The following is a 15582-nucleotide window of genomic DNA, read 5'->3' on the forward strand; positions in this document are numbered from 1 at the left end:
CTTAAGATTCTTTTGTTTTAGTCAAGCTCACAAGTTCAGGTTTTAAACACTTTAGCAATATAAAGTTTCAAAAGCATAAAGGTCCTAGTGTTTCTTAAATGAATGAGGATTCTGACAAATTTTGACTAATATTTGTCCTTACTGATGTCAAATAAATTAATTTATTCTATTTTCTAACACAGTTATCTTTTTGATAAGTATTAGTCAAAACACATACCTACCTTTTTGCATAAACAAGAAACCCAAACAAAACTATTTCTCTCACAAAAATCTAGTAAATGCAATTAAATTCATGAAAAAATAGGCATATTTTTAAAACGTATGCACTCTCTGTATCCGTTTGAAATTTATGACATGGTGAACATATAACATTGGTATGTGCAGTATTTCTTCAATAGGATCAGGAAGTTCAGGTAATGTCTGGCTTTGTGTGAATTGTTATTTTTTAAGGTCTCTAGAGTTCCTGTCATTCCTTGTTTGCATCAGACTTGTACCTGGTGAACCTTTTCCTTTGTTTTCTACTTAAAGCGATAAAGGGTTGCTGAAAACTCCTTAGCCAAAAATGTTGCATTTTCTGGAATTAAATGCATGTGTAAATTATTAATTATCCCTGATTATCAACAAATAGCTTTTTGGCATTTGTATTTGTGATGCTAGTCATTAACATAAAATGCACAGTGAAGAAAGGTTAGAAATGTGACGTCAAAATTTCAGCGTATGTTTGCACACATCATTGTTCCTGAGGGCTCAGAACCTGGAAAATGAAAACTACTTCACATGAACAAACTGTTACGTTGCATGGGTGGTATGTATTTGGCAACCAAAACTTGCTGTCATCCAAATCATTTGCTCCAGTTTCACCTTATGAATATCTGTGATGTGTGGTGTGATACAAATGCTGTGAAGTTATGTAGCTTACATACAACCGGTGGTGGAAGACTGACATTAATATGTGAAACTTTGAATGAAGACAGCTAAAGGTTTTTTTTTTCAGATTGTGATTTATTTTTTATGACTTACCTAGAAAGAAAGAAAGAAAGAAAAAGTTGAAATAACTACAGAGGGATAAAGTTGATGAGTCATACTATGATGATAAGGGAAAGAGGCATTGTGTACAAATGATGTGGCAAAAGGATTGGTTCACAAAGTCTGCCTGGTTTGTTCACATACCTGTCGTACGTGGTTTATTATCCTCTTTGTGTCAAAGAGCACAAACAATTCTGAGGAAAAATAAAGATACAGATGGCTTCAAGAACACATGACTTTGTATTTTATTGTGTATATTTCAGATATTTCTTGCAAAGTAATCTTACTTTAAAAATGTCACATTTTGTATTAATTTGGTAAACAGCTGCTATTGAAGGCAGTAGGAAAATACAGCTGCTCTTATCAGTGCACTGAAATAAAATAAAATACTTAAATGTTGAGCTTCCTTTGGTGACTTGAGCAATCACAGTTAATCGCAAAATTTGACACACTGGGTACTGGAAGCTCAAAGGAGATGTTGATGGACAAATACCATCGTAGCTGAAACGGAGTCGGCCTAAACAATGTAGGGTCTGGCTGTAACATCTGCCTCTCATAGGTTGTTGACTTTCTCAGAAACTGATTCACTTTCCTTAAGGAGATCAGTAAAGCTGCTAGCTCTGTGAGACAGTCACCCTCATCTCAGCTCTTTGACAAGGTGTTTACAGCACTGAGTATCATGAATGATCCCCCCTACCTATGGAGAGACCTTATTAGCATTCGTTAATAATCGGGTTTCTTTTGATGCTCTGGCAGAATCTCACATGAAGCACAACCAGAAAGAGGGAAGAAGCTAGAAAAACCAGGATATAAAAAAATAGAAACAAACACATGTGTGGACAGAATATTGAAAGAGAAGCACGGGAGAGAAAAAAACAAAGAGAGTGAGGCAGAAAGGTATTCAAGCTGCTCTCAATAGATTCCTGCAGAACTACATTCTTGCCAATTATGATTCCCCAACACACGGAACCCACATGCCATGCTGGCATTTTCAAATCAAAGTCATGATGACTCCAGGTCTCACATATATATTTCTATAAACCTGGCCGGTCAGTTCAGTGTGAATTTTGGAATGAAGTTCTCACAGTAAAATACTGGCTCAGTCTCCAGCAGTAGCAGCTAAAGCATTATTTGGACTTTTCACTGTAGAAAAGTCCAAAATCTCAAAAGTCAGAAAATTTCTGAAAATCTTCTTCAGAAATTTTACAGTTTTTCACCAAACAATTTAGTTCTGTTAAAAGAACTAAATTGTTTGGTGGTGGCCATGGCGGAGCTTCCACAGATGCTGGAGTTATTCTGTGACTTCACGCTGTCAGCGGCATCTTCTTCTCTCATTCTCTTCCCCTTCCTCTCAATCATGAAACTGATCAATGATCAGCTGATCGATGTTTCTGACGCAAGTCCCGCCTCTCTTGTTTATCGCCCACTTTGCGCCAGAAAGAAGAAACCAGCGGATGTCGCGCTAAACAACAGCAGCACATTTAAGCTTGATCAGCTGTTGTTAGAATTTATTTCATATTAATTTCTAGGATCAGCTGATGTTTGCTGGAGCCACAGCTGTAAAAGCTGCTGGTCATGATATCGGTTTGGTTATCTGGTGAGAGGGAAACATGAAGATGAAACCAGGAGATGTCCTTACTGAATCATCAGAGCTGTGATGGAGAAACAGGTTTACCTTTTAGGTGACATGAATGAGTTGAAGGGAAGTTATGAACTGTTTCTGAGAGAAAAATAACACCAGGATCACTTTTTACATAGCTGACAGCTGGTAACTGTGCAGGGGCGCATCTAGCAAAGTTTTGCCAGGGGGCCAGGTAGCAGTAGTGGTTTTTGATACGGGCGACACGGGTGGTTGCCCCTGGGCGGCATCACGGGCATCGGCAAAAAAAATAAAATAAAAAAATTGCTCGTACTCATGCTGCCCCGATATCAGCCAGCGCATATTAGGAATGGCATAGGCACCGATCGGCTTTCTGTCGGCCATTTGCTGGGAGTAAGGGCGCCCTCCGAAGGCGAGGTGCGCCTGCTGCTTGTGGCACAGGGAGGAGAGGGCGGGGCGGCGGGGGAGCAGCATCTAATAATCAACTCGCAAAACAAAAGAAAATAAAAAAACCCAACAAACATGAAAACACCAGACATTATGATACAGACTTATAATTTGCACTGACGTTTTTTTGAAATTCTATACACGAAAAGTGAGCGCGAGAGCCCTCGGTGCACCTGCTTGCTGCTGAAGTCAAAGTAAACTTTATTGTCATCTCCGCTACATACAGTCCAGTATATAGAGAGACGAGACGACAAGGCTCCAGTTACAGCAGTGCAAGTAAACAAACAATAAATATAAGAAGAGTAAGAAAATAAATATACACTTTAGGACCAGGGGTAAAGGGCTCAATAACAATTTAAAATTTATAATTTACAGTTTGATGATTTAGAGTCTCACATACAAACATACAACCCGTCGAAAGGGGAGGGGGGCCGGCTGCTTCCAAATAGAGCACATTTCATTCATAATGTTGTAAATCCAAGCCCATTATGTATTCATGATTTGAATCCTGGGTTGTGCGAAATCCTAGAAATACACCTTAGACAAAGCGAATCTGTGAACTAAGGTCTATTAGGTTATGTTGTGGCGATCCTCGAGTTGGGGAATTTGTGTTCATACTGGAGTGCAAAATGAAAACCAATGGAAGATGGACAAGAAAAGTTCAAAGCCATCAGGTGCTCAGTTTAGAAAAAAGAGAAAAGAAGAGGAGGAGAAACGAGCAAAAGATACAGGTAAGCAGATGTGTGATTGGATAATAGCAGGTCATCCTGAAACAATCAGAATCAGAATACTTTATTAATCCCTAAGGAAATTATGTGGGTTACAGTTGCTCCAAAAAGAAATGGTAAAAATAGCAACAGTAACAGACTAAACTCTAAACAATACATTATGTTACAGATTTAAATATTATATAAATTGTGAGTTGTTGATTTGTCCTGTTCTCATTGTATGACAAATAATGATGGCTGTTTGGATAGCCGTTTGAATACTATGCATACTCTCTCTCTCTCTCTTCATATGTGTGTGTGTGTTTCTCTGGTAAAATTCAGTATGGTTCCGACAACAGTTTTATGTTAATGTACAATCCTTAATATGTTTTATATATGTGTCTGTGTGGTGTGGTGTGGTGTGGGTGGGGGGGGGGGGGGGGGGGGGGCGCCAAAGGGAGTGTTCGCCCAGGGCGCCAAGCAGGCTAGGACCGCCACTGCCAGGTAGGGCATTAACAGGGAAAATGGGACACAAAGAAATGCTTTTCTTTTGTTAATCTCATTTAAAATGTCTCACTTTTAAGAAATAATTATCTGAATCTTACAGCCAACGTTTTCATCTGATGTAAAATGTATAGAAATCCATTATTGTCCATAGTAATTTTTTTCCCATCATAATTTCTTCAGAAGTAGCTAAGTACTGTATATGATGCCAGTATTTTCCCACATTTTCTAGATACTGTACCCGTACTGTGTGTAAAATACCATCAAAAAGTCAATTAAGTTTTATTCTTTCTCACCTGTCTTTCTATGTCCTTTCACTTTTTAAAGGTTGCCATGTTAGAAAAAATATTTTGCCCTGCCATGCTGTTTATTGATGTGGTAAATAAATAGTTTTTGAGAATATCACCAAATCTGTCATTTATTATTTTTAATATTCAGTAATGATCATGTCTCACCTCTAGTCTTCTCTGTCTTAATTTCAGGTTTCCACCATATGTTGTAGATAGTTCAGGAGGTTAACTCGACTTTGGGTTTTGGCTAAGCACTGTTTAGAATACCAGAATAGGGAGGGTGGTGTAGGTTTAAGTTTATTAGATTGAGACATATATAACAACAAGACAGTGTACATCACTGTCACAACAGGGTTAGTTTTTATTCAAAGGCTTTATGGTTTTTTGTATAATACCTCTAGTCGAAATGCAGGGGGCCGATTTTTCGTCCAAGTCCAGCCCTGGGTCCTGGTACGCAACTCTACTAAATACACTACTCGCTTTCTTAATCATTCAGAACACTTAAAAAAAATCCCAAGAACCCTTTTTTCTGATGAAACAAGAGTTAAAATAAATAAATAAAACTTTTAGTTATTTAACCTCCTAAAACACTTCCACAGCATGCATTTTTAATTTCTCTTTGATATTTGAGCATATTGGGACTCAATGAATGTAAAAACAAAGAATTACCAGATCCTTTTTTAAATCTTTTTTTTTTTACCTGATTTCTGTTTCTAAGAAAAATGAGAGCCACATATGAAGATATTCATTTAAAATTTTGATAGAACAGAAGCTGTATAATGTCCTCGTAAGTGGATATCAGGCCCTTGTAGAGCAAAATTGAGTATTTTGGTCTAAATAACCCAAAATATGATGTCCACATATGTGGACGCCAGGTCCTAAGAGGTTAATGCAACCGGAGATCCGAAAAATCATATCTTGCGTAGGTTTTTAAGTCTGGGTAGCTTTCACTATTAGAAGCTTTAAATACCTCCTAAAAGCGGAAGACACGTTTGCACCACGCTTCAAACAGCTACTCTGAAAAGAAAAACCTCTATCTTTCTTATCCTTTATCACTTATCACACTTTGGCACGACAAAAAGCCTAATCGAAACTACCCCCGCCCCCCACCGCTCGCGCACTCTGCTTTTTGCAGTTACAGGTGAAGATGTAAGCGCACCCCGCCCATACGCACACAGCGCCACACCTGTCCTATTTGGGGACAGAGGCAGGCAAGACAGGCAAGTGAAGATGAAGGCCCGCCCACTGCTGAGTTTCAGTCGGACTTGTTTTTTAGGACGACGCCGTCAAAGCTGATCGCCCCAGTAGAAATTAGTCATTGCAACGTGTTTAGGAGTAAGAAGAGGCACATCAGCAGCAGCAGCAACAACCACCACAACAACCGCGATCATGCCGAGGCAATCAACGCAGGAGTGGATGCGGCTCTCTTTGCGCACTCCGGGCATCCTGATCTTCGGGATGGTCATGGCTCCCTGCGGCTGGGTGCTGGACTTGGTCGCGACCGTGGCCCCAAACTGGAGGACTCTGAGCAATGTTAACACTCTTTCTTCCGATAGGTTCATTGAACAAGGAATCTGGGATATTTGTATTGCATCCACAATAAGCTCCGGTGCTCAGTGCGGCCAAACGGACACCCAGTACTTCAGTAACAAGATCATACAGCCCGCACAGGGTATGATGGTGGCCTCTCTCATCGTGACTCTAATCGGGTTGGCTGTTGCCATCCCGGGGGTCCGCTGTTGGAAAGACAGGCCTAACTGGGTAGTTGCCGGTGTGGGTGGACTGCTGATCTTTTGCTCAGGCGTCTTGACTATCATACCGATCTCTTGGTACACCCACAGCCCCCCAAACATCACAACGCCCAATGTCAATACAGCATTGATAACTACGCGAGTCGGCTACTGCATCATTCTGGGCTACATCGGCGGGATATTTGAAGTCTTGGGCGGTTTCGTTATGTTCATCGGGATCTGCCGCTGCTGCGGAGGGAAGAACCGAGGAGAGGTCCGGGTTGAAGAGGTCATGCGTCACAGAGAACCGAAGATCCCGGCCAGGCGCGTTGAAGTGCCGAATCTCAGTCGGGCCAGGAGCGCTGCCAGCAACAGTAGCGTCCCGTACTCCAGGGACTCAATGGATGACGATGTGTCCTTCCCACGGGCCAAGAGCCCCCCTGCCCGCTCAGTGAACACCGTCAACAGCAGACCCTTTGATGCCGACCTGTGAGAAGCCAACAGTACCCTCCACAACTGACCATCAACACAGGAAAAGAAAACTTTGAAAACTGGACTAAGATGAAAAATCTTTTAGCAGATTACTGCAATAACACAAACACATCAGAACACACTTCTAGAGATATTTTAGGGCCATAAAGGAATTTTTCAGTGGTAAGAGATCGAATAACCTACTTTAGATTCTCCATTGCAGTGTTTCATCGTTAAAAGTTGAAGGAAATGGAACATAAAAGTTTGGTTAATGTATGTGTGACATGGTCATGGCTGCTTATTAATGTGACTGTGGGTGGACCAGACCCCCTGATTGTAATTGTAAAATGTAAATTATCATTGTAATAGATTATAGTCAAGTGGTGTCCAGTGTATATAGTCCAGTGTATAATGGATAATATAAAAATGGAAGGAGCCAGCCTGGAATGGAGGGCTCTAGAGTATTAAAAAAGAAAAGTAAATAACATTAAAATTGATTCATGGAGAAAAAAAAATATTTCTTGATGATAATCTGTGTAAATTCTAAATATGATTCTACGCTGTAAATATCCCTCATCCTGAAGGGCGCTTGGACATTTTATTTTCTGTGTAGTTGTGTGGCTACATTAAATATTCCAGCCTTTTTTCTCTTTCATGTAAATGCTCTATAGTGATGAACTTTACAGTCCCTTCATCTTGAACCCTGAAATGATTACTGTTGTACTCATTTATCTGTGATACATATGCTGGTAATTAAATTTGCTCTCCATTTCCTAACAAGATGTGACTGTCAATTCTTTACAAACTGACATTTTGATGGAATGTAATGAAAATAGTAAAGCAACAAAAAGAAAAATCCATAACAGAATGAACATTGATGTTGATTTATAACAGGACTATAGAAGAGTCATAACTTTGGCAATATGTTCTTTGATCAGCAGGCACATTATGTGATCCATTGCTTTGCCATACTTAGTCAAATGTATAAAATGTGGTACATTGCACAATGATATATATTTTTTCTCTCACCCTGTTTGCTGTCTTAACCTCATCAGTATTCAGACAATGCAGTCTGACCGGTCTGAGAGGTTGGTTTCTTTGTTTATCTTGTCCAACTACATTATCTCTTTTGTTTCAGATGCCTTAGCATTTGAAATGAGGTGAAAATGTAATGAACGTTTGTCCTTCTTTAGTCTCCATTAAGTCTTTTGTGAATAAACAGGCCTGCAAAATGGCATGCTTTTTCCTGCAGGACCTGTTGCATGTTACAACAATGGAACGGACATAGATGATGTTTAAGAATGTTTTTATTACAGTTCTTTGTGTGCTGACACTGCCCCGAAGAACAGATCAACTCTCAGCGGTTAAACTGAAGAACAAAGACAGAAAATAAATTGCGTGTAAAAAACAAATTAATGCCTTTTATTTTGGGGAATATGTAAGCTAGTTAGTGTGATTATACAAATTCAGTAAAACTTGAAAAGACTAGTTTAAAAATCCCACGTTCAAATGCATTGTCTGGCTGGGGTCCTTTTGTGTGGACTTTACATGTTCTCCCTATGCCTGCGTGAGTTTTATTCAGGTATATCGGCACATCAGCTTCCTCCCACACTTAAAAAAAAACACCTATTAGGTTAATCAATGGTTGTAAATTGTTTATAGATGTGAATAGTTGGCTGTGTCTCCGTGATGGCTGCCAGCTGGGATATGGTTCCTGCAACACTGAAGTGGACAAATGGTTAAGAAAATGAATGGATGCATGGACGAAAACTTAGTAATGTCCCAGTTCCTCAGTTCCACCTGGAAATTGGCAAAAATATAGCACAGATTTGATTTTAATTATTATTATTTTTTTTTTTTAGGTTAAATGTTGGGGATGGTCAAGACAAGCCACATCACATGTTGTGATTATAATATGATACATTTAACTATCATACAAGCTATATCATGTGATATAGTCTGGTCAGTCTGAGAGGTTGAGTTTTTGCATATCATCCAACAACATTATCTCTTTAATTTCAACTGTATTAGCATTTGAAATGAGGTAAAAATGGGGGGGAAAAAGCAATTTTCTCAGTTAAATTTTCTTTACCTAGTGCTTGATCACAGGAAATGTGTTTGGTGAACAGAGGTGGGTCAAGTATCCAAAAAATTGTACTTAAGTAAGAGCAACATGACTATATTATGTTATTACTCAAAAGTTAAAAAACAAATTACTCAAGTAATTAAATTTAAGTAGAGCACAGAGCACAATGTTTCTTTATAGATTTTCGGAAGACAAAAGTACAATTTTGCTTATATTCTGACAGCAGGCTCATTTTTTTAATGTTATAATAAGAATATATATTTTAAGAGAGTCTAGAGGGTCAGTGTAGTGTTCTTTTTTGGAGTAAAAAATGTCCTGAGACATCTGTCAGTGGAGACTATGGGCCAGTAAGGACTTGCAGATGCCCTTGGAAGATCGGTGTGATAGTCTTTCTGTCAAAAGTCTTTTTATTAAACAAAGGTTCCAGTACAACACAAAATACAAAGTACTTCAGAATTTTCGGGTGTGACAGTCAAACAATCATAAGTCAAACTTCCTAAACTATGCTTTTCCTCCATTTCTTTCTTTCTTCTTTCTTTTTTTTAATCCATTTGAATTAAATGTAAAATTCAGGAACTTCCCTGTAAAAAGACAATTTTTTCTCCCACAAAACGCTACGTCCTGATGAACAGAACTTTTGGAGACAAATTTTCAAAGTGCAGCAGAGATGGCAAAAGTTCACACTCACATTACTTGAGTTGAAATACTTGTGTTGAAAAGTACTCTGGCAAAAGTGGAAGTGGCGATTTAACTGCTTTACTTAAAAGTTGAAAAAGCCCAGTCTCTGAAATGTACTCAAAGCATAGAAGTAAAAACGAGCCCCCCCCCCCCATGTTAACTTAACCTTTTGAATTAATATAATGACAAATTAACGTTAACAGGAGGGACTGAAGTTTATTCTAACTGAAATGCTAATTTTAATTCCCACAGCCTGAGCATCCGTGATATAGAGCACGCAGAGAAAAACAAAGGACATTTTTAAAAAATTGCTCTGTCAGGCATGGATGGGTGAGCTTGCCCCTCCACAATTAAACAGGAAAATTCAAGAGCGAGCACATATGCTGTGCTCACTCTTGAATACAAAAAAAAAAAAAGAAAAAAAAAAAAAAGATACAAGCACATGTTACATGCCTGATTTCCCACCGATTGACAGTATAAAGCTGGTTAAAAGGTAGAATTTGATCAATCTAGTCAGCTTAAATTTCATTTGAGGTGAAGCACCTGTCATGTAGCCTAACATTAACTCATGAAAACCTCACTGCACTAGACCCATATAGCGATTTAAACTTTACCAAAGCCCTTTAAACTCAGTGTGGCCTACACTAAATGTCCTAGTATTTTCATACAACCTTTAAATAACAGTTGAATAAAAGTTCCTGTTCATAGATCCAATATCTGATCAAATAACTCTAAAAAGAATTGGGATGTTATAAATAAGCTTTAAATTTCCAGTTTGAGACTGAATGTCACTGAACTGTCCTTACTCCTTCCTTGTTTGTCCTGGCTTTCTTATATCCTTCTCTCTCTCGGTGAAGCCATCTCTCATTTTTTTCTTTCACTGAAATACAGCAGCTGTATGTTTGGCTTGCAGGCATAGTGTGACAAACTGCACAGAAACAGGCTGTGTGTTTGCTCATATTTGGTGAAACGTTGCATTTGCAACATTTAAAAGTGTTACGCTTGCTCCTCTTCTATGAGCTAGATGTTGAACTACCCTGACAGCTTATTAACACCACCAGTGATGGATACAGTAATAGTACTGTCTTGTGTTACTGCTCCCAGCATTTAGGTTCAAATCAGTCTGATGAGTCTAATAAACAATATCCTCATTTCCTGCATACAGTGAATGATCATACAGCCAAAAGCAGATTCATGAGGAATTTGTGTAATCTTGAGTAGTTATACTTGAGGGATGTACTTCTAATTGCATAGCCATGATACAAGTAGCTCCTCCTCCTGCAAACAAGCATGCAAAGTCCCTTATTAGGACAGCAAGTGTTGACCTAGTTATACCCTGATGGCAGATGCTTCCACTTTCTTGTTGTTACACATCTTATTATATGGCAAAACTGGTTAGGTTCTCAGCCTGTGAGGACTGAATGTTCACAGCCATCATGTCTGAGTTTAGTAAACACCGAACCTGATATTATCATGTCACTGGATGCCAGAAAAAGAGGTTTACTGTAACAAGGGCTCAAAGACAGCCTATCCTGAGTGATAAAACACTGTGACGCCCTGCAATATAAGCAGATTGTCCAGTTAACCCCCCCCCCCAAAAAAAAGAAAACCCCACAGAGTGAGATGTTCTCTTCTGTCTATATAATTCAAAGGGTTTACAAGCTAGTGGAAGACACTTGAGAATGCATACATTGAGAAACCCTGCTCATCAACAATAGTCATATTAATATAAAAATTCAACACATGTACACACACAAAACATGATAATCGTAACAATATTGAGTGTTGTATATGGGAGCTCTGAAAATCTACAGTAACATTAACATTTTGCAGTTTTACCCTGTTGTCAGAGAAGCAGACATTTGCAAAACATTACTACTGAGTTGTTGATGATTAGTTTACATTTGTGATTATCAGTATTTACCAAGTGAAACATGACAACTGTGAACATGTGAAAGAATTAATACAGTAGGCACTTAACACTGGCTACAAGCTTGAGGAACTTGATTAATTATTCAGCACCAAGATGCTATGTAGTTTTCATGTTTACAGGACCAGAAGTGTACTGAGTGGTAATCAGTTTGTAGGCTGAAATTCAAAGAGCACAGGAACTCATTTAAAAGCACATGTACTGTCAAGTTTTAAACATGCCAAGATTGAAATCTGCTCTGACCACTCTCCTATCATCTGTACAATATGTGCATGTTGTTGACAGCTATGCAGGATTGTGTCTGCACAGATTTACATGCATTATTTTCATAAGCATAGCCGTATAACAGCGTAAAAGCAGGCCAGTGATGTACTGGTGCATTTTTGTTACAACAGCATCAAAGACAGGGCACTTAGAAATAGGTAGAAATACTTCCCCAAAAACCTGAAGTGTTAAAAGGCGCGCACTCACACACACTAAGAAGAAAGAAATTCCAGGCGAACAATATGATACCGGCAGCAACTGCACACAGTGAACGTAACAATGAAATAAACCTACGCGAGTGGAAAAAAAGTGCATATTTTCTACATAAATTTTTATAAAGACTGTATGGCATCAAATCAGCTTCTGACTTATCCCGTTAAACAATCTAGAGTTATCTTAAGTCTTATCTCTGTTAGAAGCCTTCACTAGCAAAATAACAACCACTTGCTTTACTTAAACTAAACTGCAGCTCCCTCACAGAGGACGAACATTTACATTAATTTACTAACAAGTGTCAGAGTTTAAACTAATTGCAGAAGCATGCCTTAGCATCCAAGAAATGTGATCAAGGAAGCTGTTGAGGATTACAATACAGACATTTTCACTCCAAGTTTAAAATTATGTCAACAGAATTATCCAGTCTTGTTGTTTTCCGAGATGAGGCACAAGTTTAATAAGCATGTGGCTTGCGATACAACGCAGCTGGAGATTTATATTTATATAAATGGAAAAATACTATATAGGAAGTGACTCTCCCATATGTCTTGGCACTCAGTTTGTGAAGTTGGTGCTAGAGTCTCCAGGATGCTGCAGAATAATTCTTATAGTAGCCACAATTTGATCATCACAGTAGGTCAAACTTTCTGCTCGACAGTTATCCACATTAAGCAGCACTGTTTTAGGCTTTTTGTTCCAGTAGTTTCCTGTTGAAGAAAAAAAAAAAAAGTTCATTTTGTTGTGAATTTTCCTCATCATGGATACGAAGTCAGTGACTTAATTTGTTTAACAAAGACACTAGGGGAAAAAGTGAGAATAACCATAACCAAGTAAAAAATTTAAAAAAAAACAAAAACAAAAACCCAAAAACACCCCCCCAAAACATTACATACGCAGCTCTGCTGTGATGGAAAGGCACTAATGTGATGAAAAGAAATTGTTTCAATTGTTTGAAAATCTAAATTAAGCAAAATACTGCTTTTCATTTCTGTTATTTTAACTCCTCCTCCTGCTCATGTTTCAGCAGGAGGGCCTTAATCTTTTATTTAACTCAACAATGGCTAAAAACAACAACCATCCCATTCTTGGTTGTATACTCACTTTGAGGTAATATTACAGTCCATTTCTACTGTGCACACACACTCATATCCCCATGTAGACTGTACATAAGAGGATATATCCTACAGATATAATATAACAGTATAAAAGATGGGCTAGCCACCATGAGTTCACCACTTGGTTAGTGAAGCCCTGCTATAATGTCTTGATCTTTTTTGCCATCACCGTCTTTGCGTTTTGAAACCAGATAACTAAAACTAGACTATTGGCTAGCAATTTACCTCATTTGCGATTGAACAAACATTATATAATCCCTTTGACTATTAGAATGACCAAATATTGCATCCAATATGACCTGAAAGTAGTAATTGATCATATAAAATCATCAAGAAAGTGCTTATTAGAGGGGGCCGGTTTGGCTTGGTGGGTGAGCAGGAGACCATGTGTCGCATGGCCGGAGGATAGCGGCCTGGGTTCGGGTCCAATCCCCCCCACACTCTCCAGTAAAGGCTAAAGCATAGCATAGACCAAAATGCTCAGCTTTAGGCTTCAAACCAGTCAACTGGTGTCATACTGGATACATTCACCTTCGATCGACAGATTATATTCTCTCCTGGTTAAATTATTAATTTGAAAAGTTGTCAGTTGGAAACAAATTTGTATAGCTGTGTACTGTAGTACTACAAAAGCATACATTAAAATTATCAAAAGTTAGTTTGATATGAATTTGGGAAAAGTTCAGTTTTTGTACTATCCAAGGCAAGTAATCAAAAGACGATGTTGTGTATAGTTCTATTTAACACACCCCAATGTAAGGTCACTTGTATAACCCCACTCTTCAGATTGGCAAGAAATCAAGTACACATGTTCATAAATCGGGGAAAATGCTGAAAATAAGCTTTTCTAGATACATGCGTTTTTCCAGAATCATGTGCAATATGTCAGTACCTTCGCTGCTTCAGTTTTCTCTGCTGGTACTTGGCAAGGACGAATGCCAGGATTGCGAGGCCAATGAGGACGGCTAACACGCTGAGGGTCAAAGGTAAACCTAACGCTCCATTGACCGTTTCCTTGCAGGAGTCACCCTTGTAGCCCAGATCACAGTTGCATAGTAGATCTGTACCACCACCAGGAGGAGTCACACAGTTACCATGGTTGTTACACTGAGAGTCTCGACAGGCGGAGAGGTTGGGGCTGATGCCTCTCCCTTCGGGAGGAAGGGAAGCGGTGGTCATCTTAAACGAAGGACTAGCTGGAGGCACACTAATAAGAGATAGAGAGAAAATGAGATGAATGGTTAGAAACCCGCCCAAAAATTAATCTAACCTCTGCTACCATAATATTTGCTGACCAAACAAAAGGAGAATAATCTTGAAATGTGATGATTTTCTTTGTGTGTTTGTTTTTTAAATGCAACATTTAAAAAAGTAGTACTGGTATTATCGGAAATGACAAATATTCATTTTTCTACTTTTCTGTTTTTATACAGGTGGGAAAAACCCCCAAACTGTGTGTGTAAGAGTGTAGGAAGGAAGACCTGTTGTATACATAATATTTTACTTTCAAATCACAAACAAATGACCAAAGGGGAAAAAACGTTTCATGCAGTACGTACCACTGCATGGAATGTTGAGAAGGCTGCACATCTATTCTTACGGCAAATACAATTTCTTCTCAGGTATACATCAAATCAACAGAAGTAGTAACTCTTTCTCAGCCACGCGCTCCAAGTATGTTCAACTGTTTTTAGATTCTGAACACATCATTTTAAGCCAAGCTGTCCGAGGACGGTGATCTAACTGCTCAAGGAAGCTACAATAAATGCGCTTAAGAGACCAACATCTACAAACCAGCTTTTTTGTGATCAATAAGTGCCGCTGTGGACGTTATTGTACTTACAAACAAGAATCTTGTTATTCTGGTTTCCCAGCAGCATTGTGCTCCTCTCTAGCTCCAAGGCAGGCGCAGGAGTAACACGACAGAGGAACACACTGTACAAGAAAATGAACTTGCCATATACTCACAGAAGCAAAAAGGAGTCAGCCACGAAGTTCTAAAACGCTGCCAGTGGAATTTTTGTCGCAGGATTGTCCAGGTGTCTGTTTGAATGATGACGTTGGTCAATTTTTTTCAAGTTCCTTTTTTGTTACACGCTCCCTCACTGAAAGAGAAGGCGGGAAGAGGAAGAAAGCTGTGAATACCTGCTTGTGTTTTTATGCACACACTCCTCCTCCCTCAGTCTTATCTTTAAAATCGACACACACACACACACACACACACACACACACACACACACACACACACACACACACACACACACACGCCCGTTTAGCTATCTTAGTGAGGACCTTCATTGACATAATGGTTTCCCTAGCCCCTTACCATTAAAAAAGAATGCCTAAACCTCACAAAGATAGCTAGACAGGAACACACACACACCTCTCTGACACGGATGTAGAACCTTTAAATTTCATGGGGATTGTATGGAAACTTGACGTCTCAAAGTTTGAGTCACAGTGTTTCACAAAAATTCATTTTTCTGGCATCCCTGGGAACTACCAATTTTTATTTGTG

General features: G+C 38.9%; 2 protein-coding genes across 3 annotated transcripts; one reads left to right on the forward strand and one right to left on the reverse strand.

Annotated features, from left to right (window-relative positions):
* The first annotated feature begins 5846 nt into the window (after window positions 1-5846).
* cldn23.1 (claudin 23.1) lies at window positions 5847-7533 on the forward strand. The gene has a single exon (XM_006795558.3). The coding sequence runs from the start codon at window positions 5964-5966 to the stop codon at window positions 6795-6797; it is 834 nt and encodes a 277-aa protein (XP_006795621.2). The 5' UTR covers window positions 5847-5963; the 3' UTR covers window positions 6798-7533.
* Window positions 7534-10005: 2472 nt separating this feature from the next.
* On the reverse strand, window positions 10006-15241 carry LOC148102156 (uncharacterized). Of its 2 annotated transcripts, none has more exons than XM_087844452.1 (3): window positions 15033-15241; window positions 13957-14271; window positions 10006-12656 (listed from the first exon to the last, which is right to left on the reverse strand). In XM_087844452.1, exons 2-3 carry the CDS (start codon window positions 14241-14243, stop codon window positions 12632-12634), a joined length of 312 nt encoding a protein of 103 aa, XP_087700578.1. In that variant the 5' UTR covers window positions 14244-14271; window positions 15033-15241; the 3' UTR covers window positions 10006-12631. The 2 variants fall into 2 exon arrangements, with proteins under 2 accessions (XP_087700578.1, XP_087700579.1); XM_087844453.1 differs by having other exon boundaries at window positions 14908-15044.
* Between the last annotated feature and the right edge of the window lie 341 nt (window positions 15242-15582).

Source organism: Neolamprologus brichardi, chromosome 7, assembly GCF_056152115.1.
Source record: "Neolamprologus brichardi isolate AB-2024 chromosome 7, ASM5615211v1, whole genome shotgun sequence".
Lineage (NCBI taxonomy): Eukaryota > Metazoa > Chordata > Actinopteri > Cichliformes > Cichlidae > Neolamprologus > Neolamprologus brichardi.

Excerpts from the sequence above, each read along its gene's own strand:
- cldn23.1 (XM_006795558.3), top strand. The coding sequence starts at position 5,964 with ATGCCGAGGCAATCAACGCAGGAGTGGATGCGGCTCTCTTTGCGCACT.
- LOC148102156 (XM_087844452.1), bottom strand. The coding sequence starts at position 14,243 with ATGACCACCGCTTCCCTTCCTCCCGAAGGGAGAGGCATCAGCCCCAAC. Across the intron at positions 12,657-13,956 it reads AGAAAACTGAAGCAGCGAAG|GAAACTACTGGAACAAAAAG; the intron begins GTACTGACATAT and ends TTTCTTCAACAG.